This window comes from Haliotis asinina, chromosome 14 (genome assembly GCF_037392515.1).
Source record: "Haliotis asinina isolate JCU_RB_2024 chromosome 14, JCU_Hal_asi_v2, whole genome shotgun sequence".
Taxonomy (NCBI): domain Eukaryota; kingdom Metazoa; phylum Mollusca; class Gastropoda; order Lepetellida; family Haliotidae; genus Haliotis; species Haliotis asinina.
In genome coordinates, this window is record NC_090293.1 from 29,809,633 (window position 1) to 29,836,835 (window position 27,203).

A 27,203-nucleotide genomic window follows, 5' to 3' on the forward strand; every position below is an offset into this window, starting at 1 on the left:
TGGTTTTACGCGGTTTTCTAGCAATATTCCCACTCACTCACTCGTGTCGAAATAATAGCGACATTAATAACAAGGTCGCGATGACCTATGTCGCAGGATAGCTGTTCATGCTTTAGGTCACTAATTGTCATAATTCCTCTCGATAGGTATCAGTGAGTATTATTTTACACCGCTGTTAGCAATATTCCTGCAACATCACGACGGGGGACACCAAAAATGGGCTTCACACACTATACAAGAATTCACATTTGCATAAAAGTTCCAGATATAAAACAGCATAGTTCATCTGCAATGTAACCAGTATTGTTGTGTCTCAGCTTATGGTGAAAGGCGTGACTGAGTTTAGTTTCACTCCATTTTAAAGCAATATTCCAGTAATATCACGACGGAGGTCACCAGAAATGGGCGTCACACGCTGCACCCATGTGGGAATTCGAACCCGAACCTTCGGCGTGACAAGCGAACGCTTTAACCACTGGGCTACATGACATGGTTTATCATATTATTTACGGAACGGACAAAGTGTTTTTATGACTGGGACTTGATTGTTGAACCAAACTTATTTCCCTGGTGTTTCTGAATACTTTTCGCCACTGTATATAATGTAACAGTATCGAATGCTTCCCTCGCCTCCCTAAGCTGTTCTAATGTTCCTGGTTTTATTGCCGTTGCCACAAACTGTCGATTTAAACAGTTATAGACCTTGTATAAATCAAATCACAGGGGCTTGTATCGCTTTGAAACGGCGTTCGAAAGACATATAGATGTATAGACCCTACCCTAGTACTATATAAAAGGAAAGGGATGTAACGAGGAAACCACCCCCTCCTCGATCAAAGTTACATGTTACCGCGTAAAATATTTTTAAGGCCCCATCGAGGCCAACGGATCGAAAGCCAGATGATTTCCCTACAAAATGAGCTATAAATGGTCACAATCGGATCATTCTTTCAAAAGTTATACGCTACGAATCATCGCAAACAGCTACCTCCGCAATTTCACGCCAAAATCATGGATCACCCAATACGGCGAAAACTCACCTTTTAAATTCGTTTATTAATTCCAGCCACGTTGGCAGCACCAGCGCTGGGCTGGATTCGATCGGCCGCGGTATTCCGAGGGTCGGAATACTTATTACAACATCTACATGTCATTTTTTCGACAGTAAGCAAGCATTTTCACCAAAATAGCCGGCAATCCTACTCACATGTCGGCCATAAGCGACCTTGACATTCAAGTGAACTGAGCAGATCCGCTCAAACAGACTCGGGCCATCCGATTGGCCATTTCCACTGTATATTTTGTTTCCAACCAGTGGGATGGCCCGAGTCTGTTTGAGCGGATCTGCTCAGTTCACTTGAATGTCAAGGTCGCTTATGGCCGACATGTGAGTAGGATTGCCGGTTATTTTGGTGAAAATGCTTGCTTACTGTCGAAAAAATGACATGTAGATGTTGTAATAAGTATTCCGACCCTCGGAATACCGCGGCCGATCGAATCCAGCCCAGCGCTGGTGCTGCCAACGTGGCTGGAATTAATAAACGAATTTAAAAGGTGAGTTTTCGCCGTATTGGGTGATCCATGATTTTGGCGTGAAATTGCGGAGGTAGCTGTTTGCGATGATTCGTAGCGTATAACTTTTGAAAGAATGATCCGATTGTGACCATTTATAGCTCATTTTGTAGGGAAATCATCTGGCTTTCGATCCGTTGGCCTCGATGGGGCCTTAAAAATATTTTACGCGGTAACATGTAACTTTGATCGAGGAGGGGGTGGTTTCCTCGTTACATCCCTTTCCTTTTATATAGTACTAGGGTAGGGTCTATACATCTATATGTCTTTCGAACGCCGTTTCAAAGCGATACAAGCCCCTGTGAATCAAATAACTATCTGCAAGTTGCTGATTTATACAGTACTAAATTATGTACGACTATTCAGGGTGGAAAATATGTCCTGAAACAGGTTAAGAGCCTCATAACTAGTCACCTGGGCTCCGCCCCACAAAGCGTTCGAATTGTAGCAGACTCGTGAAGACTCGAGTTAAAATTGATTGCCAGTCGTAAGAGGTGACTAACGGGATCGGGTGGTCAGGCTCGCTGACTTGCTTGTCACATGTCATCGTATCCCAGTGGCGTAGATCGATACTTATGTTAATGGTCACTTAAAAGTCTGGCCAGGTTCATTTATTTACAGACCGCCGCCTAGACTAACAAACAGTCAATGAAATGAACAAATAATATTTTACAGAAAAAAGCTCATACTAAAAGCAAAACATTAAAATAAAATACATGTATAATGAAAAGGTGCCCTGAGACTGTCTTCTTTCGTGATACTGTGGCAATCTAGACTTGCCATATTTTCAAGACTTAAGTGGGTTTTCTTGGATACATTTGTTTCAGGGTATGTATGACAAACCAGCAGCCATATGACTAGAATATTACTGAGTGTGGTGTAACTCACCTATACTCTCTGTGTGTAAAGGATAGACATAATGTAAAACGATAAATGTCTCTCCTCTATATATACGTGGAATGCGCGTTTCGATGTATTATGTGTCTAGCGCTCGGTCGGCAAAAGTATTAAAACAATTCGACTCTATGCAGAATGTAACACATACTGAATTGTAATGGTTTGACACTCAATGTCTATCGAGTTGGAAAATTAGGCTTCATCAGAAGAATACTAAAATGCCTCGTTGCTTGGTTTGAGCATCGGATATAAAGAGAACATTTTGTTAAAAAACTGTTTCTGTGTCACTTGAATATGCATGAGTAGTGCTGTGTAATAAATTGCCATGATGGAGGGAGAGACGGGAAAACATTTGAAATATTGCTTTGCGGTATACAGACAGCTGCGATTCGATCTCGCCTGTGTCAACAATGCCTGATTTATAACAGATGGGGTTGTTGGGCTTTGGCCTCTTGCAGCTTTTATACCTATGTCCCGATGTGGCAGTTTTATTATACCAGAGACCAAGGCCGAATTTAGATGTAAATGACAATGCTTCAACGGCAGATGTATCTATGTTAGAATATTTTAGTTTAAAAGACTTGGTTTTAAAATGCCGTGGCCTTGGGCGAATGAATTTGATTTTACGCCGTTGTTAGCAATATTCCAGCAATATCGCGGCGGGGACACCAAACATTGGGTCTGTACATTGTACCCATGTGTGAAACCGAACCTTGGTCTTTGGAGTGACGAAGGTGCGCATTAATCACTTCGCTTCCCCATCGCCCTGAAGACATACGTACATTTACCCCCATAGTATATCCCACAGTTAAATGCCACGCCGAGTACTGCTTCCTGGTGTGCTCAAGGGGCACAACTCTGCACAGCGTATTTGGGCGCCATTGTTAAGTACAACGTCGAGCACAGCTTCCTGGTGTGCTCAAGGGGCACAACTCTGCACAGCGTATTTGGGCGCCATTGTTAAGTACAACGTCGAACACAGCTTCCTGGTGTGCTCAAGGGGCACAACTCTGCACAGCGTATTTGGGCGCCATAAAACCCACGCAAGGCTCTTAGAGACATTGTGCTTAATAAAACCAAAACTATTTTTACGCTGAACGCAATACTTGGCGATAATTTAATGTATGGTTGCATACAAAGAGCTGTATTAGACTTCCTCGTCAAAACGGATAAGTACGACGTAATTTAACTGGACAAGAATGTAACTGTTTGTTAAGTGTTGGGCGCATATAGGTCTTTTAAGGCCCAAGGTCGCCCTAAAACCTTACCTACCTACCTTTGGGCGCCATTGTTAAGTACAACGTCGAGCACAGCTTCCTGGTGTGCTCAAGGGGCACAACTCTGCACAGCGTAAATGGTCGCCATTGTTAAGTACAACGTCGAGCACAGCTTCCTGGTGTGCTCAAGGGGCACAACTCTGCACAGCGTAAATGGGCGCCATTGCCATCCGCATAACACTCAAAGATTACGTTACGCACCCAAAGGGAGCATGTTGGAACGTGCTAGTTATTAGCAGTGTCGTGTGCAAAGCTGCATTCAAATTACTGGATACCCTGTCATTGGTTAACGGTTACAGCTTGGCATCGCGAAGCTGCCATACTTGACAAGCGTCAACAACAAACACGCCAGCGTGCCACCTCACTAGAACAATGAAATCTCCCAGCCTTCCATCCGCTATGTTTGTCACGTGACAGACGCCATGCACGAGAACAAAGCCCAGCCTCGTTTGAGCGAATCGCTATAGCGCGTCTAGTCTGCATATAGGGAGAATAAAAACAGAGGAGTCCATTCAAACTGAAAATGAAACCAGAATCAGATAGCAGATGTAAGACTTGAACCAGAGGTTACAGTAAAGATAGGGAAGAATAAAAATTACCGGTGTGGTTCAGGGATGAAAAACACATTCAAACAAACGATATATGCATGCTTTGACTATTCAAGCATGCGTGTATATGATGTTTGTGGGCACTGATAGATTGTTGTTTAACGCCGCACCCAGCAAAGTTCCAGCTATATGACGGCGGTCTGGAAATAATGCACTGGGCAGTGCACTCCAGTGATCAACAGCATGAGCATCGTACTATGCAAATGGGATACGATGACCACCTGTTACCCCCCTCTTACGTACAACAAGCATGGGTTACTGAGTACCGATTCTAACCTGGATGTTCACGGGGGACAACATACAGGCTTCTGAAGACCAACTCTAACCCGGACTTTGACATACGGGTTGCTTGTGGTGATATCTACCCTATTCTCTTCCGAAACACGTTACTCAAGTGATATCTTGCGAAGATCTTGGGGACATATGACTTGAGTAACCTCTGTGTGACGAAAATCATCTCCCTATTTTCATTAGTTGTTTCCATACGTGACAACGTTTGCGTGGAGGCGGGTCGTCTCGACACGGATGAAACTGTGTTAAGAGTTCATTAAGAATGATAGTATAATTTGTAACAATCTTCTGCCTGTGGGTTGGATGGAAACAAACCAAATAATTTCCTTCATGGTCGGATATCAGTTCTGCAGTAAAGCTTGGCATTTATGCTGTTTAGCTGGGCGAACAATTGTTAACATCGTTAAACAAGATTTCACATTTGTATTAATGTTCAAGATATAAAACAGCTTAGGTTGTCAGCAATGTAAACAGTATTGTTGTATCGAGGCGTGTCAGCTTATGTTGAAAACTGTGACTGAGTTTAGTTTTACGTCATTTTAAGCAATGTTCCAGCAGTATCACGACGGGGGGATACCGGAAATGGGCTTCACACATTGTACTCATTTGGGGAGTCGAACCAGGGCATCGGCGTTGCGAGCGAACCCTTTAACCAGAGGACTACACAACCACCACCTTATAGGAGAAGGGATTCCAAAGGGACGAATGTCGGGGATGTTTTCGACTGTGGTGACAAATCGTCAGGACCATTTCTGGTGTTTTTGCAAAGAATGTTGCTCTGTAGATGCCCACTTTTTCACTTCCTCTCTTCGAACAACCTGTTAAACAATACATTATCCCCAAAATATGGAAACTGTCTAAAACATTTCAAATTTTTAAAGTCATCGGCTCAAAGAACTCCATGACTACCGATCGTTACTTAACATCTATTAAATCGCGAGTTCGGGGAATTGGCTCGCTTGGCAAGAGGTATGACTATACAAAACCTGAGTAAAACAAACGAGGAGTTTAACACACAGCAGTCACAGGATGACCATACATGATAATTCAATAGTAATGAGTTACAATTATAGTTATTAATCAGCTTTCAAAGAACATAAACATCATACACAGATTCGTTATACACACTATATTAATCACGACACACATTCAAAAGTATACAGCGTAATGTCATTGTCAAATACTCTACACATGAAGCCAGAGGGCGTTTACACAATCGACAACAGAACATAGTATTCACAACGTAATAGGCAAAACTAGACAGCCACTCCTTGATCTGTGACTGTCGTCCGTATTATATACCTATTGCAGCTATCGCAGATAAAACTTACTAAATGTTGTTATTGTGAACTTGACATTATGTCATTTAGATGGACCAAGGAATCGACGGTCAGTCGTGAGTATGCCAAAAAGGTATACGTGGCACGCACGTGATTTGACCAGCGTGAACTACAAACAGCCGTAAAGGCAGATATACACCTTGGCTCTGTTAGCTTTAGAGCTACTTGTGACGGATTAAGTCCGATGCTCGTTATCAGAGTGACCCTTTACATGTTTAATATTGAGGAACGTGGTCAGCTGGTCTGTAAATTTCCAGTTTTCAATAACACAAATTATTATAAAAACTTTGTCCAATTTTCCCGTGTTAATACATCTAGTGATATACGTGTCTGAACGGACTCTACTGCGTAGTCTCCAGCAGACGTGAAAAGGACTTTTTCCACCCAGCACAATTTGGATACCACGGAAAACGTGGTGTAGGCGATACTACAGTGCTGTAACATCTGGATTTATCAGTGACGTGTGTACCTATTCTACCAATCATTTCACTGCCATCTGATAACAGAAAATGTCATACCATCAAATACAAAAGCAAACAATTCGTTATTCTCTTTACAAAACTACAATCTATGGTACAGGTCAACTTCCTTCAGGTAATGTACAATCAGATGCCCGCTCACACGAGAAAACAGATCTTTCAGGTTTCTCGGAAAACCAGATTGTACAAAAATGTCAGTGAAAGCTGTGCTTTTCACGTAAACTAAACATGTTACGATTGTTTTGCATTACAAATATTTCCAAGCATCTTGTGCTTCTTTTTCTCGAAACACTATTCATAAATTATCACAATTAATATATAAACATTTGCAGGTAAAACATCAGGAGTCACTTTAGAAAACCGTACGCTCTTAGGCCGACGGCTAACTGAAAATATAGCTGACCCAGTTGCTGCTGATCAGAACACTTTCTTCAAAATGAATACAAACTTTTACTACCCTGGCCCCGTTTTCAACCTCCGCTTTAGAGCAGCAGAAACATTCATTCCATCCAACAATGCCATTTTAAATAAATAATATTATCTTATCATTTAGGCTGAAACATGTCATCGCATCCCAACTGCGTAGATCGATGCTCATGCTGTTGACCACTGGATTGTCTTGACCAGACTTGATTATTAACAGAGCACCGCCACATAGCTGGAGTATTGCTAGTGCGGCCCTACACTCACGCTTAAAAAGAGTTTTATTACCCCATTACTTAACAGTCTCAGCCTGCATTGTTTATTTCTGTTTTTATTGTACACAACTCTTTAAATCTTTATGTTGTCCAGCATACATTATTACTGCTCTTTTTATGTCAAATACCTCTTTAAAGTTTTATGTTGCTCAGCAAACATTGTCATTGCCAGTTTTTATGTGAAATACCTCTTAAAATCTGTATGTACAACTGCTAGATGTATTTGTACATCCATCTTATGTTATACTATCTTATCTCAGCATCTGATTGTACATACCGATGTTCCGTCCCTCCTTAAGTAAAAGCGGGTATCTCCCCAGATGAAAATTACTGTACACAAGTCCCTAAGGTAATAGTTAAAAAGTTAAAGGCACAGCCAGGTGTTCGAGAATCACGTAAACAAATGCCGAGAAAGTTATTTATTCATTAACCTGTGCCGTGCCGTCTCCATGCTTTCTCGCACACCTGACTGTCCCTTCTCTGCACTCCTGCCTCGTAACGAATAGTGAACTGTGACAATGATAGATTAATGTTGATGATAGATTGTTCAACAATAGGTTTATTTTTAGGAAAAACATTCTGCAAAAACCTCACAGAGCTGGTATGATGATGATTTGATTATGATGAGCGTTTCATTGAGTATTTTATGTTTATTAGTTTTTGAGCTAGATTATAGTTCATCGGTCCGCTGTTGAGGCAGTGTCCCTGCACGTTTCCCAGAGACAAGTGGCAGCGTTTACGCATTATGATTAATTACAGCATGTGCACAAAATGGCGTGTTTAACATTGGTTGCAACCAGTCGGCAGTTCTGAATGAAGCAAGTAAGAAGGTAAGTTGACTGAGGAGTATGAGAAGGGTGAAGATTGTGCGTAGTCTCTGAAAGGTATATACAAAGGCAGGGGGAGATGCGGATGTCAGTGTCAAAGCAATAAGTGCTAGCATTGAGTCAAGGTTGGGCCACGAAGCAGCAGGGATAGCTGACCCATCAAGGATAGGTTCAGCTAAATTGGTAAAGGCAATTATTCTCTTCTTAACCCTTTGTATCAGTCGGGATAAACTCGGGTGATCCTTCTTATCTTAACTCAAAAAATGATTAAATAGTGGAAGGGAGGCACGTCAATATTAATAGGTTCTGGGAATGTAGTATCACCACTAATAGATGCATATTGTGTATCATTGAAAAAGGCCTGGATGAGTGCTAGATTTACTGGATGTTGAACGGAAACCGTTCTTTGAACGTCTGAGAATGACGCCAAACGTGGAGGTAAATACAAATCTTTGGAAGAAAGGGAACATCTGCAAGGGACAGTGAGGATGCAAAACTTACATCCCTGAATCATTCTTGATGAGGACCCGTGAAGGTCCCGGGGTAGAATTGGCTTTGAGCAACCCATGCTTGCCATAAAAGGCGACTATGATTGTCGTAAGAGGCGACTAACGGGATCGGGTGGTCAGACTCGCTGACTCGCGGCGTAAAACTGAACTCACTCACTCACTCGCTAAGTCAGTAGTAGACACGGTGGTGAAATAATCACTGGATTCCTGATACAATAATCGGGTAGGTCTAAAGTTTTGGAGGCGTGAGATGTTCTGTTTATTGGAACAGGAAATGATTGCACTTTATAGATGAATAAAGGAGAGGAATCTCTATAGTAACACATATTTCCAAACCATGCCTAGCTACGAGGAAATAACCTTCTGTATAGTAAGAATTGATGAATGTATTAACCACATGGAAACGAGGCTACTGTTTTATAGCTATTCTAGTTGTCATCGATAATCCCATTTATTGACAAAATTGCCGATAAAGTTGTTGGGAAGTGCAGCTTAATCCAATGGCCTGACTCGACTGACGATAAGGCCACTTTAACCTACTGCGCGTTAAAGTTATTCTATCTTCATGGCGTTGTATAGTGACAAAATAAGTTAGGGATATTGGTATTTTTATGACTGATATTTTTTCAGTGTGTCAGTGAATAAATACGTCATTATTCATAATTTTAAAATTCACATATATCCCTTACTACTTTTGTCCGGTATATAAACGTCGGTGTAGATGAGTGAAGTTCACACAGAACTCCATTAGCTTATCTATCGCTGCCGACACATACAGGATACTGGGCCGATTGAAGATTGTGAAACGCGGTCACTTAGTCTGTAATATTTCCATATTTCGATAAAATATACTGTTAAAAAATTTCTAAAGCATTGTGCTTTTCCTCCATGTAATAGTATAACATGTCTGAGGGGGGTGGGTATTCATGATTAACTGCGACATGGCATCCAGCAGAGACCAAGCACTATCAAACGAAGTTTCTGTCTGGGCTAGTACAAGCAGACACACAAACAAAGGCAAGAACGTCGTCATATGAGAGAAATATTCTTAAGTACGAGATTAAACCCACTTCATCTCACCTCAACGGTCATGATCAAAGATGAAATTAGCTAAGTTGTACCTGTGAAGCAATGACGTGAATAACAGCAATAAAAGATACTGAGTAGTGAGTGAGTGAGGCAGGGAGGGAGCGAGTGAGGGAGCGCCGATAAAACAGTGTACTCATTCGCCACCATGTCTGGCGTGACGGAGCCTCGCTTTGATCACCTGGCTACGCACCAGCCCCTCAGTATGTCCACGGGAGATTAACATATCACAAGTACATGTGTTTGGATGGTGTGTGGAAAGTGGTTTAACGACATTTAGACATCAGACTGTAAACACGCGTATGTAAACAACATTAAAAGCTGTTAATAGCAAATGATCCTGTACCAAACGGCCATCTTCCGAAACATACTCTATAAACGCCTTGCTACATATTTTAGTCAAGTTTGACGAGAGCCTAGATCGACATTGTTTTCCTGTATATTCATAATTATCTAAAAGCGATATGGAGCGCTTGTTTCTGGTCGAGGTACAGCGGAGTAGCCTAGTGGTTAAAGCGTTCGCTCGTCACGCTGAAGACCCGGGTTCGATTTCCCACATGGGTACAATGTGTGAAGCTCATTCCTGGTGTTCCACGACGTGCGACTGCTGGAATATTGTTAAAAGCGGTGTATGCACACTCATTGTTGCTGATTGGGAGGAGTCATGACAAATAGTGGTTGATAACATGAACAACTATCCTGCGACGTCGGTTATCGTAACAATATTACTAAAGTCGCTAATGTTACGACAAGGATAAGTGAGTGAGTTTAATACCGCATTAACATTATTCCAGCAATATCATGGCGGGAGATACCATTAGTGGTCTTCATACATGGTACTAGAGACCATTTGACCCTTTGGACATAATTTGATCTGGATGGTCCTATTCCGTGTACTACTAGACAGAACCTCGTCTGCCCATATGAAAGTATGTCCGTGGTCCGATTTCATGGTCATGCTAAAGGGTGTGAAAAGATGACGCTTGTATCTATAAAGGGGGTTAAACAATTCATAGCACGTTCGAAGTCAGTGTACTGTTTCTAAGTATGGTATCTATGCTAAACTGAGGGCGTGATATCTCATTTGGCTTGTTCTATACTAGTCTGTCGTACAGACCCTGAAGTATATATATCCAAGAAAGCCCACGCAAGTCTAGAAAATGTGGCAAGTCTAGATTTCCATAGCTTCTGAAAGTGAAGATGGTTTCAGTCTCCATTCTGAAAATGAAGAAAGTCTCAGGGCTCCATTTCATTATATTATTTTTTTCACTATGAACGTGTTTCAGTAAAATATGTTCGTTTCAGAGACTAGCTGTTAGTGTAGTACTATACAAGCGGCGTTAGTCAGAACAATACAAGCAAAACCACTAATATTCACGTTGACATATGAGTAATGACATTGATAATGAGTATTATTAAAGCGCTGTGTCGAAGGGCATGTAATGTGAGAAAAAGTTAACCCAATGAAATAATTCTATGAAATCAATCCTTTGAATTATAGACAAAAATAATAGCATTAGGTAAAGTCGTTGAATTAAAGTCTATGAGTAATAGGGTGAAATAAAGTCTATAGTTAATAGCCAGAAAATATGTGCGTCTTGAGTTTTGATTTGAATACAGTTAAATATGATGAAAGTTTGATATCTAGAGGAAGTTTGGTTGAAGCGTGACTGAAGGATTCCTGTCCTTAGTTGGTCAAATTATACTCCGGTATTTTCACAAGATTCATATTTCGAGATCGAAGAGTCTTACATCTCATTTGGATATTAATTTTGTACAACATACATAACTTTCAAATTGAATGTCGCCGGAATGGGAAGTCAGCCATTTGTTATGTGATGATTTTGATGTCCTAGTCACTATCTTGGCATCAGTGTTCTGGAGTTTCCAGAGTTTGTACACCTGGCGTTATCTGATTCCTATCAGTTGGCTGTTGCTATAGTCAGTTCTAGAATGAACAGCTACTTGCACGAGTGTGGGAATTCGCATAAGTGTAAGAACGCCATGTAAGAGTACTGAAAGCAACTAGGTCCTCTAGATGGGTGGTCTCAATGGCAGTAACAAACACGAACAGAGTGAATGAGTAAGTTTTACGTCGCTTTTAGCAATATTCCATCAATATCAGATCGGGGACACCAGGAATGGGCTTCACACATTGTACGCATGTGGGGAATAGAACCCGGTTCTTCGGTGTGACGAGCGAACTCTTTAACCACTACGCTACCCCACCGCCCCAGAGATACAGGGAATGAAGGACAGTAGTAATTACTAATTAAGTAATTGTGTTACTTTGCAATTCATCGTTCCCATTTGCTGACAGACTATACAGCCCACAAGAGGAAACCGAACTTCTCTTTTGCTTTATATGTTCAATTCTTTGAGGAAGGCCAAACATTTTCCAGAAATATTTTTTGTGTTACCCATCAGGTAGAATGTGTGTTCAGTTATGTTTTACGATTCACCCACTAATCATAAAAAGTTTAGCCAAATTTATTTTCTTAACAAGACACCGAATTTCAAAATTTCTTATATTTCGATAATAATGAATAACGATAACATCTCTAATGACGGCTATGTTCAATAGCTTCTCATATGTAATTAATGCATATGTGTATTGGCGGTCGAATGCACGTGCAAGAATTGTAACACCTTGAAAATGTAAAATGGGCCGGTGGTCCTTGTACAAAAATAAATTCATTCAACTGTGCTACTAGTGACACTGTCCCGAGAATGATGATTGGGAACTTTGGATTGATAACGGATAAACCCATGCAAATGTGTATATTTGCTTCAAATAACTTTTGAGTTTGAGTTTGAACCATAATACACTCGATAACCTATCTGGTGATGTCGGCTCATGGTGCCATCGATCAAGATTACACCATATCAAACTCACGAATGATTCACTACATTTCACCCATGTATTCACCCGTGGGAGTGCGTGTTCCTGCCTTACCCTGTCGATTGTCACGTTACTCACACTCGCTAGTAATGTGCAAGGAGCGGCGTTATCAACAGCAAATAAATTCGCAAACATATCATACCATCCTTTCACAGGTAGCTCTTTAAAATACCAGATGTGTAATTTGAAGTACATTAACAACAAACCAGTGACATAATCAGGTAACGTCCATGAGTCACCACGAAAACACCTTTCGCGTAATTACATATCCGTCGCTGTAACGTGTACTCGGTACAGTGCATGGGAAATATGATTCAATAATATGATTGCGTTGAGGAAATACTGCTTGAGAACAATAACTCCAGATGTTCGGTTCGGATAACAGCCATCGAGCGATAAGGTGACCCGGAAAGGGTTAGGGGTTTTCCCAACACATATTCCGAGATGTAATTCCGTCTCTGGTAATTTGGGGGGATTTCGAATTTTTCCCACATCTGTACTGAGGGGACGCGACGTGGCCCAAGGTTACCTAGGTGAACAGGATGAAACATATACGGTTCCTTACTTATGGTCTTATTGGAGATATGCAGTTTCACGTGTCACTCGCACTCACGCACGCACGCACGCACACACGCTGGGTCAGCGTGCATTGGGACAGGTGAAGATCCGTATTAGAATTAATGCTTAGTAACCCACGCTTTGCTACTAGCGGGATCGTGTGGTCTGGCTCGCTGACTTGGCTGACTTCTCATCATATCCCATTGAAGTAGATAGGTGCTCATGTTGTTGATCATGGGATTGTCTCGTCCAGTCTCGATCATTAACAGATCACCGCCACATAGCTGGAATATTGTTGAGTGCCGACATAAAACTCACTCACACGTATATTCTGTGTAACTGACGTCTTTGAATGGGCTAAATGTGAGAATAGCTAGGTTTACATGAGTACTTTATTCCGACCTACAGGATGCACCTTTAAAAAACCCAGATATTGGAACAAAGAAAACTAAACAAACTGCAAAATATGTACACTGTTTCAACTAACAAGATTTTTAAAGGCCGTTCGCCTTTGTGGAATCCTCAAAATTCCACAAACACAGAAACCTCATTGGCGGATTTCGGAATGCTCGAAATGTGGACCATTTTAAAACGGAAAATGACACAATGACGTGGTACGTAACCAAATCCCTCTTCAAAGCTCCGAGCGTTGCGAACGATGTTCAGGGCCCACCTGCACAAAGCGATCTTAACCTCACGATGATTGTCCTACATTATCCTACATAGGTTTTAGATAGTCATAGCGCTAAGATCGCTTTGCGCAAGTGGACCCAGGTCGTTATTTACGGGGCGTCATGTCACCACGAGACACTGTAACTGATTACTACAAGGTTTCTTCAGACAGTTGCTTGTCTGAGCATTGCGCCAAAAACAGATATCTACCCCTGGATAAAATAAAGAAACGAAATTCTAAGAAAGGAATCTGTAGGATTTCAAATACTTCCGGAGTTAATAAATAACATAGCTGTTTCAATACGAAAGACATATTTTCCACGTGTCAGTTTAACGTGAAAGAAGAATCCAAAGTGATGAAGTCTTTGACAATGACGAAACCAGGCGCATGGTAGTGAGAAGCATACAAACAAAATCAGAACGAATTAGGAATTGGAACCCACGATCATCGTCCTTGACTTCAAAGGGACACAACTCTGTCCGGCTGTTTGTAGCGTCTTAATCACATGGCATGGTGACCATGCCCACCCCATCTCGACCTGTGAAGAATGCACTGAAGGTCCGGGTTAGAATCGATCTTGAACAGCCCATCCCAGAGGCGACTAACGGGACACTCGTTGATTGGTTGGTACGTCCTTGTATACCAACTGTGTTGGTCGCCGCCCATGCCGACCCGATTATCTATAACTGCCGCCATCTGGACTAATGCTGAATGCAAAACTAAAGTCACTGATTGAGCCCATCTCTACAAGGACTATCTCAAACAAACTGGCAGCCTAGAAATCACCTTATATATACTACCTCATATATATACTGTGGTAGGAGAGATAAAGAATTCACATTCTCTGTAGGTTTTGAGATCAAAGCAACATATTGGGTTTTCTTATATTCATCGGACATGCTATTTAACAGAAAGGTTGGTTCCAAGCTGAAATATGGTGCAAATGGAATTGTTGAACACTATACAAAATGCTTGTGAAAAAGGTTGGTAAAACGATCAGAAGGTCAAATTGGGAGAATTATATGCTTAAAGTTTGGGGTTATTCACTGTATCGAAGGGCGTTTTTTTTATTTCATTGATGTTTTTTTTTTTTTTAAAAAAAAACAAACAAAAACAAATATAATTTTCAGTTAAAAAGAAAGCCACAAAAGTGAAGTATGCCGAGTGCAAGAGCGGAAAACATGCACCATACCGTGCAGCACAATCTCACTTAATTAGATCATAGTCTGAATATTTTCGTGACTTGACTAAAACAGTAATATTTAATTCCTATCCAAACCATTGCCACTGATAAGTGCAGGTGCACTCTGTATTCAGGTATAGGTTCGGCCTAGTTTATTTTCAGGACTTTGAGTGTAAATAATGTAACATGGCAGGTGTCCAAAGTGTTTCAAAGACGAATGACAATTTGCATCTGAGGTGGTTTCATGCCGCCTTTTGCAATATTCCAGCAATATCGCGGAGGGGACATCAGAAATGGGCTTCAAACATTGTACCCATGTGGTCATCAGCGTGACGGGCGAACACTTTAACCACCAGGCTACCCCATCGCCCCTTTCATCAAAGGAGTATTTAGTATCACCAAACATGTTTATATTTCAGCCCTATTTATCGTATTTAATTAAAACAAATTATACATTTTGAAATATATTAGTTATCTTAGAATAATAAAATAGCCCAGTTATTAAAGTTTCTGACACACCGCAAAGTTACAGTCTTCTTTACCTCATACAAAGAGTAATTAAAAAAGGGTTGCATTCATTAATAACAAACTATGAGATAGCCGTTAGGCGAAAACAACTACTATAATCAATGAACCCGTTTTCGTTATAAGGAAAACTAATTAGGGTAATACCGAGAGTCGTAAATCACGAATTAGCCCTAAAGCTAGGTTATACTAGTGAGGTCATTGATTGTGGCAGCTGATCCCTCATTTTGGACGACATAAGATGTCAGCGTTATAATGCTTTGGCAGTGGCAGGTATTTAAATGAATGTCTAGAATGGTGTGGAATTTAACAAGTTTGATTAAGGATATGATAACCAGCAGTGACAGATGTTTCTGACGTCTTGATTTATTGAATTACGCCTAATCTAGTAGTAATCGCAATCAAAGGACAAGACCAGTTAGCCTTTCTCCGAGACTGTACCAAACATGTTATGATTGAAATTTCTCTCATGGATGTATAACACTTCTATCTTATTAAACGGAAAAATCCTTATAAGCGGACTGTACAGGATTCCAGTTTGTCATTTACATTTTTAAAGATTTATTTTTTCTAAACATTTATTTATTTACTTAGGGACATTGAAAACCAATCCGGAAGTGAAATACAAATGAGTTGGTCAGTCATTTGAGAATAAGTGTTTACTGCATGAAAATTATATGCTTTGCAAGCTGCCCTCTGAGCATGCGCGATATTGTATGTGTGACAATGAAAGCCGCCATTGTCTTTTCTTCTTTTATGTATAAAAGCGAAATGACTATTATCGTGACATTTCAATATACATTGATGATCGTACCGCACACAACCATAATATAACACGTTTTGAATATTATGAGCGTATTAGCTTTACATTATTTAAAATAATTCCTTTCTAAAATTCAAATATAACTCAATGATATTACAATAAATCCATTCCTAGATATACGTACTCCTTGCTCTGGGGGCATTCATATGAGTAGTTAATTTACACTGTACTATCCCATGCACGGGTGGTTTACTAATTTTCAAACTAAACAGAATGTCAAGATGTATTTGATATGACGTGATTTCTTGTATCGCATCACGTGTAATCACCATCTATTTCTGTCCTAATGTCCTAATGGAAGGGGAAGAGGGGAGAGAAGGGTTCACCTTCTTTCAAAATATAAACAGAATATCAATCTGTACATGATATGACGTAATTTCCTATTGTGTTCCATTTCATGACATTTATCTTTATACATAATCCGATACGAGAGGATCTGTCATGGAGATACGAGATAAACTGTGTCACTAGTTTGGCCCCGGGCGTTCAGGGACGCCCTTCATTCTCGTGGCTTGGTCAAATGAATGAATAATTACATGCGTCAAATACAATGTCATTTTCAATCAGTCACGTTTGCCCAGCGCAGCGGTAAGTTCAGTTTCGCAGCTGACAGCACGCACACGAGCAACACAGATGCAACTGAAAGATATGTCTCTGTTGGTAGTCAACGAGTCGCATGTTGTGGCTGGAAGGTCAAAAGTAGCACGTGGTCTAAATAGCTTATCACGCAAACTTAAGACACGTAACTCATAATCAATAACTCATCAACAAATATTTATTTATTTATTTATTTATTTATTTATTTATTTATTTATTTATTTATTTATTTATTTATTTATTTATTTATTTATTTATTTATTTATTTATTTATTTCACTGCCCCGTGCCTCTAGCCTCAGTTACATGCTATTATAACTTGAGTGTAATATTACTTTGTATCGTGGAATCAGTACATGTGACATTAACAAGTATATCTTAATTATTTCCATGTATTTTCATAATGATTATTTTCTAATTGACTTTATTGCAAGAAAGCCGACCCAAATAATCGTACGTATCTGTCAACATGGTTGCTGTTCTACACAAACACATCGAAAACGCGCACGCATTTATGCTTACTGTAAGACTCGCATGGCGATTGACCCATGCCATTGTTTATGTCAGTTTTACTGAAATCAGGTAACAACTGTAAACAATGTACCATATGTACTGTGACATACAGTCGGCAATTCGCCATACACGTAATCACTCTCACAAACTGGTGTCCTCAAACTTAACAATGCTATTAAAAATTCACACACATTCAATACATAAACACACGGTATCTGGGTTAACATGACAACCAGGTTTGAATATTCAAAGGTGATATACAAGTACGACTTCGCATCATGCAATGAAACTAACGATGCACATCTTATTGTAGGTCACGGAAAGCGACGAGTAGTTACGAATGCAGCAATGCAAAAACGGGACTACTGGACATCCGATGTGCATATACTTTAAAATAACCTTGTTGGTGCTTGGTCGTGTGCATGGAGCTCAGTTCACAAATCAATTGAAGTTAAGCACCGTTGAGCTCAGACAGTAATAAAACTTCCAGCATGACTTAGTCGAAGGTATTCAGTTCATGCGCGTGAACTGGGCATAACTATACTTGGTCTTTTCGCTTAAATCACTGTGTAGAGATTTTGATTGGATGATGCCAGTCACGATCGTGTATTCCTAATCATAATGTATCAGATATATTGTTGTGGAATTCTGCTGTAGGTGAGGAACTGAAGAAGCCATTGTCTGTTCGCACTATGTAGCGTCAGTTTTTTTTTCATTTCAAGCAAACAACCTTATTTGACGTTCACTTTTTAAACCGTTTTACGCGTGTAGTTTTTATCCGAATACACGTTCCATTTCTTCTTTTCACCTGTTTTAAAGGGGTTTCTTTTCTGACGTTTAGTTCATCCAATGAGAATATACTGCCGAGCAGGAGGAGGTTTGAAATGGGCAACGGCCTGTGTTTTGAAAATATTAAAACATGTCTTCGATTTTGTTTTGCATGGAGAGTATTTTATGCCTTTCCGTGGGATAAACAAATAACACTACATACGAATGCTAGGCATTTTTTAAAGATTAACCTTGAATTAGAAATATGTAGTAGATTCGAACTTGTGTACATTTGCAACCGACTTTGTTCGTGCTCAGGAGAGTGCATGGCTTGTAACGGTGTTAGAAAGACATAGGTGTATAGACCCTACCCTCGTGCTATGTAAAAGGACAGTACGAGGGTAGAGCCTACACACCAAAATTGTTTTTCTAACACCGGTTCTAAGCCACACAAGTCCTTATAATCGGATGTACAAAGCTAAATAGTTATACCGTGGGACATAATAAAATTGTAGAATCTGAAAGAGCATGCACATATTGTAACTTAAACAATATCGAAGACCTGCACCATTGCACCCGCGTATGTGTAGCCTTCAAGAACATTCGAAGGCGATACATGCCACATAAATACTTTATTCCACCTTCAGCACAACAATTGATTCGCCTTCTGGCGACCACAAACTATCAAGATTTATAATCTGTCATGTCATCTTTCACATGCCTTCAAGAGCATAAACGGATTAAAATGTAATGCTAATCCTTTATGGAAGTGTCCCTATACTGTAATATATGCACTATATGTATATGGGCCTATAACCTTTCAAACAATAGGCATTTTAATTGGAATTTGATTTAAATAAAAATATGAGGACATTTGAATGTGTTGATATTTGAAACTTAAACAACTGTTATAAGAAGGCCTAGAGGGCTTCAAGTACAGATTGCCATCCAACACACGCTGCCAGTTTGATATGGACTCGAGTCATAAGGAAAGTCAGGTCCTAATCAAAACTCTTCACACATACACCAGGTACGGTGGTCACATTTCCCGATAATTTGTACACAAAAATATTGGTCATATAGGCAGAGTAAAAGTTTATTTTAGCAAAGAAGAAAATATTGAATTTCTCTGTCTTTCTCAGTTACTGTGTTTCTCTTCCTCATGCCTTCTCTCCTTCTCCTTTCTCCACAATCCCTGCAGACGCCATCGTCTTTCTGTTCTCTCTCACCCCACCATCCTATCTCACCCATAGGCACGCCATGAATGTACAACCTATCTTAAAATCTCAAGCAAAAAGAAGTAATATGCAGATTCCCTTGCAGATTTATTCTGCACCAGGGACTGCAGTTGTGTGCCATGTCATTTGTGTTTTTGAAACCGTGAGAGGTATTTAGACGTGCTTGGTATTTGCCACATGTTTGTAACCTTTCCGTTTGTCTTACCGGTAACAGCGCGTGACGTTTAAAGAGATCTTTAGATTTCCCAAAAACTCGTGACGGAACAGGAACGCACAAGCCTAGCATTGAAGGCGGAAGTTTTTACAGGTGTGTTTTTGTGACGTCGTTTACATTTCAAAACAGAAAAAGAAAAAAAGGAATGTTCTCCCATATCAAACGGATATAATGAAATGACGGATTTCTGTTGTTTTGCCATATTCGTTCCCTTCGCGTCAAACGTGAGAGAGAGAGAGATAGAGAGAGAGAGAGCGAGAGAGACATAGAGACAGAGGAGAGAAGAGAGAGAGAAAGGGGGAGGGGGGGGGCTCTTTTAGTCCTGGACTTAGTCATTCGTATTATTTCAGACGTCTTAATTTTATCAATAACGCACCTAATTTGACCTACATTCTTCTTTTCTTCATTTTAGAGAATTGTAAAAGCATATACGCATATACTTACACCCGTGTAAATCCCTCCATGTACTCTTATAATAATACCCCTTCAAGACGATATGGACATCAAACAGCCACGCAATTACCGTCAAAATAATTCAAACCATAGATAAGGTTGACGCCACAGGGAAGACAGTTTTACCTGAAACACCTTATTAATTAACAAGTAACGTTTTAGTAATTAAAATAAATCTTACCTGAGTATCTTACTCCACACAAATACAAACACAATAGGATGAAAGTCCATTTCGGCACCGGTGCTGTGTTGTTATCCATTTCAAATGTGTCCAGGTAAAATTCAGTGATCAATCGTGCCCATTGCGTTGAACCAATGTTCACTGCGCAGCCGTGATCACGTGACCCCACCAGTTCGAGAGAGCTCGCAGCAAACACAGGAAATCTTGTGGCGAGCACTTGCTGTGTGTACCACGGTTGTTGACGCTCGTGTTTCATTTGTTTTAGGTTAAAATAATGTGAAATGTCACGATCCGCTAGGTGTTCTAATTTATCACAGCGATTTAATTTGATTCAGGAGTCTCATTTTCTTTTCTCCATAGTCCCTCGGTACCGCTATCTCTTTAATACTTTCTTTAATATAGATAAGTATTGAGCATGCGGAACTGCTCCGTACAATGGGATGCTATCACAGCGACGCAGCTACAAACCTGCATGATCTACATACTGGGTTATACTTGCAGATGCAGTAAGCAAATCATGCTGTGCATTGCTTATGAATTTAAGTTAAAACTCCAAAGGTAACTTTCATAATAGTTCAGTTGATATTTGTAACAGATCTTACATCAGTATGTTTTCAATATCCTACAGTTATGGCCATTCTGGCGCATTGAAACTGGAGTAAAATGAATATCCTATGGTCTTTGGTTAAAATGAACATCTCAACACAATTATGGTCCTCACTGGCGACATGGTGCATGGCGAGCACGGATATTTTACAGCAGCTTCATTAATTTATATCTGCGCGCGAGAAGTATTATGTCAGCTACAGGACAGCAGTTGCAGTAATCGAGTTTGGACCAGACAATCCAGTGATCAACAGCATGAGCAAATGAGATACAATGACGTGTCAACCAAGCCAGCGCGCCAGACCACCCAATCCCATTAGTCACACATTGCGACAAGCATGAGTTGCTGAAGACCAGTGTGATGAAACGTCTGGTTTACCCTTTTCCGACGAGAACAATATTGTAGGTGTCTGGCTAACATATCATTTCAAACTACAGTATACTCTGTCTAATTCCTACTCCCTTCGGACCGTCAAGACAATTAGACAGAAGTCCGGATAGCAGAGTGTTGGGTTAAAAATGGATATGCGCGTATACCATAACATATATAGATGTTAATTTTGCTGAACTAAACGAACCTTCTTCTCACAAATGACATTTTAATTTTTGAAAGTAAAAGATTCCTTATCATTCCCATGACAGTTACTTATCGACCTTGACCCCATTTCCACTGAAAGGTCGGGAGGTTGATAAAGTTCTGTCCCTTGAACATCCACCCGCAAAGCTCACGGATAGAAGTGATCTTCAGTGACCGATTCTTGTCGTAAGAATAACGATAAACGGAATCGGGTGGCCAGCCTCACTGACTTGATTTACACGTCATCCCATGCTGTTTCCGGTTCTCATCGATACTCATGCCGTTGACCACTGGATTGTCTGGTCCGGATTCGATTATTTACAGACCGCCGCATATATAGCTAGAATATATTGCTGAGTGCGGCGTAAAACTAAAGTCACTCAACGATTCAGCAACACATGTTTGTGGTAAGAGGATCGGGTAGTCGGGTTCGATGACTTTGTGGACTCATGCTATCGACCCTCAGTTTTGTAGATCGATGATCTTGATATCAGTCATTGGACTCTCTGGTCCAGACTCCACTATTCACAGATATTCGTCATGTATAGAGATGAAAGTGGCGTTTATATCAACTAACAAATATGAAAAAAATCGCCCAATGCTTGTATGTATTCCCCCCGAACCTGAATCAACCAAACATACCAGCCGCGTCACCTTCCTGTCGTACTTGATTGAGTGAGAATTACGTCCCCTTGGATTGTTTACAGGTGACATCACGGCCTCATTCAAAATGGGGACGGAGTGGCTGCTTGCGTTACTTTCGGCAATTCTCATCTTTAGAGAAGGTAAATAACACATAATATCACTTCTGAGATGAAACAATAATGATCTGCTTCGGTGCGAGTACACACCTGTCAGGTAGGTCAGGGTATGCGACTGTCTTCAACACATTCCGATCGTTACAATATGGCGGACATCTTAGCCCTCAATCCGGAAATACTCAGGTGTTTTTGAGTCTTCAAAGTCAGCCGCGAAAATGGGATATTTAGGAATCCAAACTTATTTTATGTTAGATATTCTAATGAATGTAGGATATTTATGTTAAAAGGGTTAATATTTTATGTTTGGTGTATCCAGGACTTACAGTGTTTCATCATTTTATTGAAAGGACAAAACAAATTTGAACCTACAACGCTGTCGCAATTTTTTCTATGATAAGACATCATATGGGGAACATTTCCTTGAACAACCCCTCCCAACAACTAAGAGCCAACAAATTAAGTAGTATATATAGTGTTGAACCTACTTAGTTGTACGTCTGGTAATCTGCGGAAGAAAGAATATGGGGAACGGAAGGATCTCTTTCCATTGTAAGGTTTAGAGTTTAGAACGAGCTATCAATAAAATGCATTATTTGAAAAAGTCTACATTGCAGTACAGACATGGATTTTAAAAGTATGGTTTGGTAATCATGATATTTTGAATTGTCACACTCAGGTGTGGAATCTGAGGTTCAGACGCCAGACTTATCAGTTATCTGATTAACAAATGATTAATCACTTGGTCTGTTGCATTATTTACATTACAATATGTACATACACAGTTTAAGCGTAAATTATCAGTCAGAGGCATGACATATAATAATGCGAGACTGCCTACCATTTCTTGTTTGTGAGTGTACTCCGTGGTACCAAGGGAAGGGCTTAAATTCATTTGCTGTGACAGGCCTGATATGTCCTGCGACCATACCAAAAGCGATTTAAGCTTCCTGTAAAATCATCTTTGTGTGATTTACGGGGAAAAAAGGAAAACTTGCTCCAGCTAGAATGAAGTCATTTTGTTTTTTATCGTCATAGGTGGATTTGGTGGTTTGTTTTGCAGGTGAGGGGCTGATGTGCCACCGCTGTTTCAGTGCTATGGGCGGATGTGGAGATGAAGTGGTGTGGAGGATGTTCCCATGGAGGGATTGTGGGCCTTCCAACTTCTGTGTCAAGGTCATTGAGAAAGTGCCAGGTGAGTTGCATGGTGGTGAATGGTAAGTTGTATGGTGGTGAATTGTGAGTTGCATCATGGTGTATGGTGAGTTGCATGGTGAGTTGTATGGTGGTGAACTGTGAGTTGCATGGTGGTGTATGGTGGGTTGCACTGTGGTGAATGGTGAGTTGCATTGTGGTGAATGGTGAGTTGCATTGTGGTGTATGGTGATTTACACTGTGGTTTATGGTGAGTTGCATTGTGGTGAATGGTGAGTTGCATGGTGGTGAATGACGAGTTGCATGGTGGTGTATGGTGAGTTGCACTGTGGTGTATGGTGAGTTGCATGGTGGTGAATGGTGAGTTGCAATGTGGTGTATGGTGAGTTGCATGGTGAGTTGCATGGTGATGAATGGGGAGTTGGATGGTGGTGAATGGTGAGTCACATGGTGGTGAATGGTGACACTGAGAAATCCATTTCTTGTGTCCCTTCGCCGCACTGATATTGTTGAAATATTTCTGGAAGTGTCATAGAACCCAACTGACTCTCTCACTCACTCTTGTGTATTCAGCAAATGAATCTTTATCTCTTCATGAATTCAGTCAATTATCTGTGGTCACTTGAATATAATATGTACAAATATTTTTGAGAGAGAGTGTATTTTTTCAAATTTTTGAACTAGTTTCTTTTCATCTATACTGTAGCTTTAGTGGTGTCATTTTGAAAGGAAGGTTCAGGGACCCTCATAATACTACAAGCAGTCTTGTTCACAATAATTGTTTTTGTGCTTAACAGAAAATATTAAATTGTTTTAATCTAAGCAATTACATAACAATTTATATGTTATTCCTTGAAATCAAACGTAAAGTATTCATGAATAAATATTTGCAATTGTTACTGGATGTTTTTGTGAATATACAGTATTTGCCTCATTGTGTATTCGTTGCAGCCCTCTCATTGGATTAATGTACTTATCTGTAAATATTACACACTGTGAATTCCTGGTTGAACTGGTCTCATAGCAACCAGTGCTTGTAGTATAACGACTTCATGAATAGTAAGCGTGTTAAGTTTTGTGCTACACTCAGCAACATTCCAGCTATGTGGCAGTGGTCTGTAAATAATCAAGTCGGGACCAGATGGTCCAGTGTTCGATAGCATGACCATCAATCTACGTATGACTTCATGAATTGTGTGATTGAGTTGGTTTGCCTTGACTTGAATATTACAGACCACTGTGTATATATATGGAATATTGCTGTGTCTGTCAATAAAAACATTCATTTGTAACTGTGCATACAATTAAAATGAATAACATGTCTTTGATCACATCTTCTAACACTGTTTTCAGGGGAAGAACCGAAATATATCCGGGAATGCGAACACGAATTGATGAAGTCAACACGACACAGACTGAGGATGCCCAACTTGCGTCGCCATGGTTACTGTCTCCCAGCACGAAAAAATGACCCTTTCAACCCGCTGAGTCTTTATGACAGCCAGATTACATACTGTTTTTGTAATGAGTACAATGGATGCAATAGCGCCTCTGATATCAAGCTGAAATATGTTCCAGCTCTTCTCTGTACCTCCCTTGTAACACTCCTGTTGTCACGGTTATGCTAATAACCACCTCCCTACCCCTTCAAACCATGGTGCCTACATTTCATAGGATTTTTTTTAAATCAATGATTTACATGTTCTTTTTACCTGGGAAACTGAGTAAAGAAACTGATAGTAATGTTAAGTATGGTGAAGGAAAAGGAAATCCATATGGCTAACAAACATGCTTTAGTGTTCACATTTCTGTCTGGGATAGGAAGAATGGTCATGCAGATATTTCATGATTGAAGAGAAAATCTAACAGGTAGTAACTTGTTTACAACACAACTTTCTTGAACTAGTCAGTGTTAATCCCAGAAAGAGTTGGTCATTTTCTGCTATTGGAAAATGCTTCCTGATGATTTCAAAATTCAGCAATTTGACATTGTCATCTAAACCTATTTATGGCACCTGATACAAGTGCTGAAATGAACAAAGTCTAATTTTCAATAACATTCACACCTCTAATCTTAATGATTTTTGAAAAATAAGATGTCTCATTTCTTATAATTATGAATTTTCCATCTGCAAGAAAGGTTTCCTCATACCGTGTCCTTTTAGACTGTTGTTGAAATGTTGAAATGTTTAAATAGAAAGCACAAACCTGAACAAAATGAAATCATTTGTTCCACTTTAACTTACTTGATTTAGTGAAGTGTTGCCTTCAGTCATTTATGCATTTCTATCACTCTCTGACGGATTAGTGTTAATTATTACCTTCAGAATTTTCTTCTGTTGCCCAGTCAGTGGATCACTTAAAATGAACACTTATCTTAATATTGAGACAATATGTCTTGAATATCCACGAATACTAGTATAGTTTGTCAGCTTGGTACATTCCAAACATTCCACCTGAGAAACCATTTTCAGTAACGAGAAAGGTTAAAACATGCCTTGTGATTAGCAAGAACATATTTTATATTTGTTTTATACACACTTTGTCTACTTCCATGTTTGTATATAGATACATTGTAATCAAATTTCACTGTAATCATCATTCTTGTGAGAATCTGTAAATATTTCAATTTTTTTTGTAAAGCTAATTCTCTTGCTGTGCATAAACAAATCCCTTTACAGAGACACAAAGGAAATATCTGTTTAAAAAATACATAATTGTGAAAGAGTGATCACATATTCAGTATCTCATAACTTGTCTGTTGAAAACATTTTTTTGTGAATAGATCTTATTAAAATGATTTTGACATGATTAATTGCGTATGATCCTGCTGAAATAGTTACTTTTGATTTTGAATTTGTGTGGTTAGTTTATGGACGTCTACAACATTATTCACAGCTGTGCCTGTTATGTATTTTAACATTCCAGTTTGGTAGATTATCAGCTCCTTGTTTAGTATCAAGCATAATGGAATAATCAATATTTTCAATAATTTGATGAGGACATTTACTTTCTTGGTTTATGGACTTTACGTCAGAATAAAATTATGTTTAACGCAGACCGCAGAATCCACTGTTGAAAGGGAAGTAACTCTTCAACATTGTGTAAACATGGTAAATGAAATTCTTTATGGTTGATGATTTTCTTGTTTATAAAAATCTTTTTATGTAAAGTCATTTCCAAGAAGTATTCACAAAAAGAAATGAAAGGGAAGACTGATGTTTGTCCTTTTATTTTCAAAAGAGATCTGCTATTTACAAAATGTACTTGAAATTGTTGTACAATGACAAAACCTGAAACTTTAAATAAAGGAAATGTTTAGTAATTTTAATTGGTGCCAAATTCACTAAATTCAGTGTGCTAATGAATATTTTCAATTGTATGTACACTATGTTTGTTGGTAATTTCTTCTTTGTATTGTACACTCTTATTGCCTGAGCCATCTTTAATCAGACATATGCTGTTACATCATTGGCCAGACATTAGACATTTTACTTATATAGAAAACATTTGATTTATATGAAAGTTAGATGTATTTCAGTATTCTTGAAAATGTTTTGTATTTGTTTACAAGGATTATGAAGACAGAAGTGTTTTATATAGCCATTCTTCATTGTAAATATTATCCATAGCAATAAATTTTTTAGTAAATGACATTTCTCTCATTTGACTATTCTATGTTGATCTTGGTAGTGAGTGAACGGGTTTAGTTTTATGCCGCACTCAGCAATATTCCAGCTGTATGGTGACGGTCTGTAAATAATCAAGTGTGGACCAGACAATTCAGTGATCAACAGCATGAGCATAGATCAGTGCAATTTCGATACAATGATGTGTCAACCAAGTCAGTGACCCAGAACATCTCATCCCGTTAGATGTCTCATGACAAGCAGGGG

General features: G+C 39.6%; 2 protein-coding genes across 2 annotated transcripts in view; one reads left to right on the forward strand and one right to left on the reverse strand.

Annotated features, from left to right (window-relative positions):
- LOC137261465 (uncharacterized) overlaps positions 1-20,364 on the reverse strand; it is a 30,707-nt gene extending 10,343 nt beyond the window's left edge. The window contains exon 1 of the mRNA XM_067799215.1: positions 20,212-20,364. Within this exon, the coding sequence (XP_067655316.1) occupies positions 20,212-20,290 (79 nt within the window). The 5' untranslated portion in view covers positions 20,291-20,364. The remainder of the gene's footprint in view (positions 1-20,211) is intronic.
- A 1,679-nt stretch (positions 20,365-22,043) lies between these two features.
- On the forward strand, positions 22,044-26,963 carry LOC137261463 (UPAR/Ly6 domain-containing protein crim-like). The gene is made up of 3 exons (XM_067799213.1): positions 22,044-22,179; positions 23,216-23,347; positions 24,661-26,963. Exons 1-3 carry the CDS (start codon positions 22,125-22,127, stop codon positions 24,933-24,935), a joined length of 462 nt encoding a protein of 153 aa, XP_067655314.1. The 5' UTR covers positions 22,044-22,124; the 3' UTR covers positions 24,936-26,963.
- Positions 26,964-27,203: the final 240 nt, after the last annotated feature.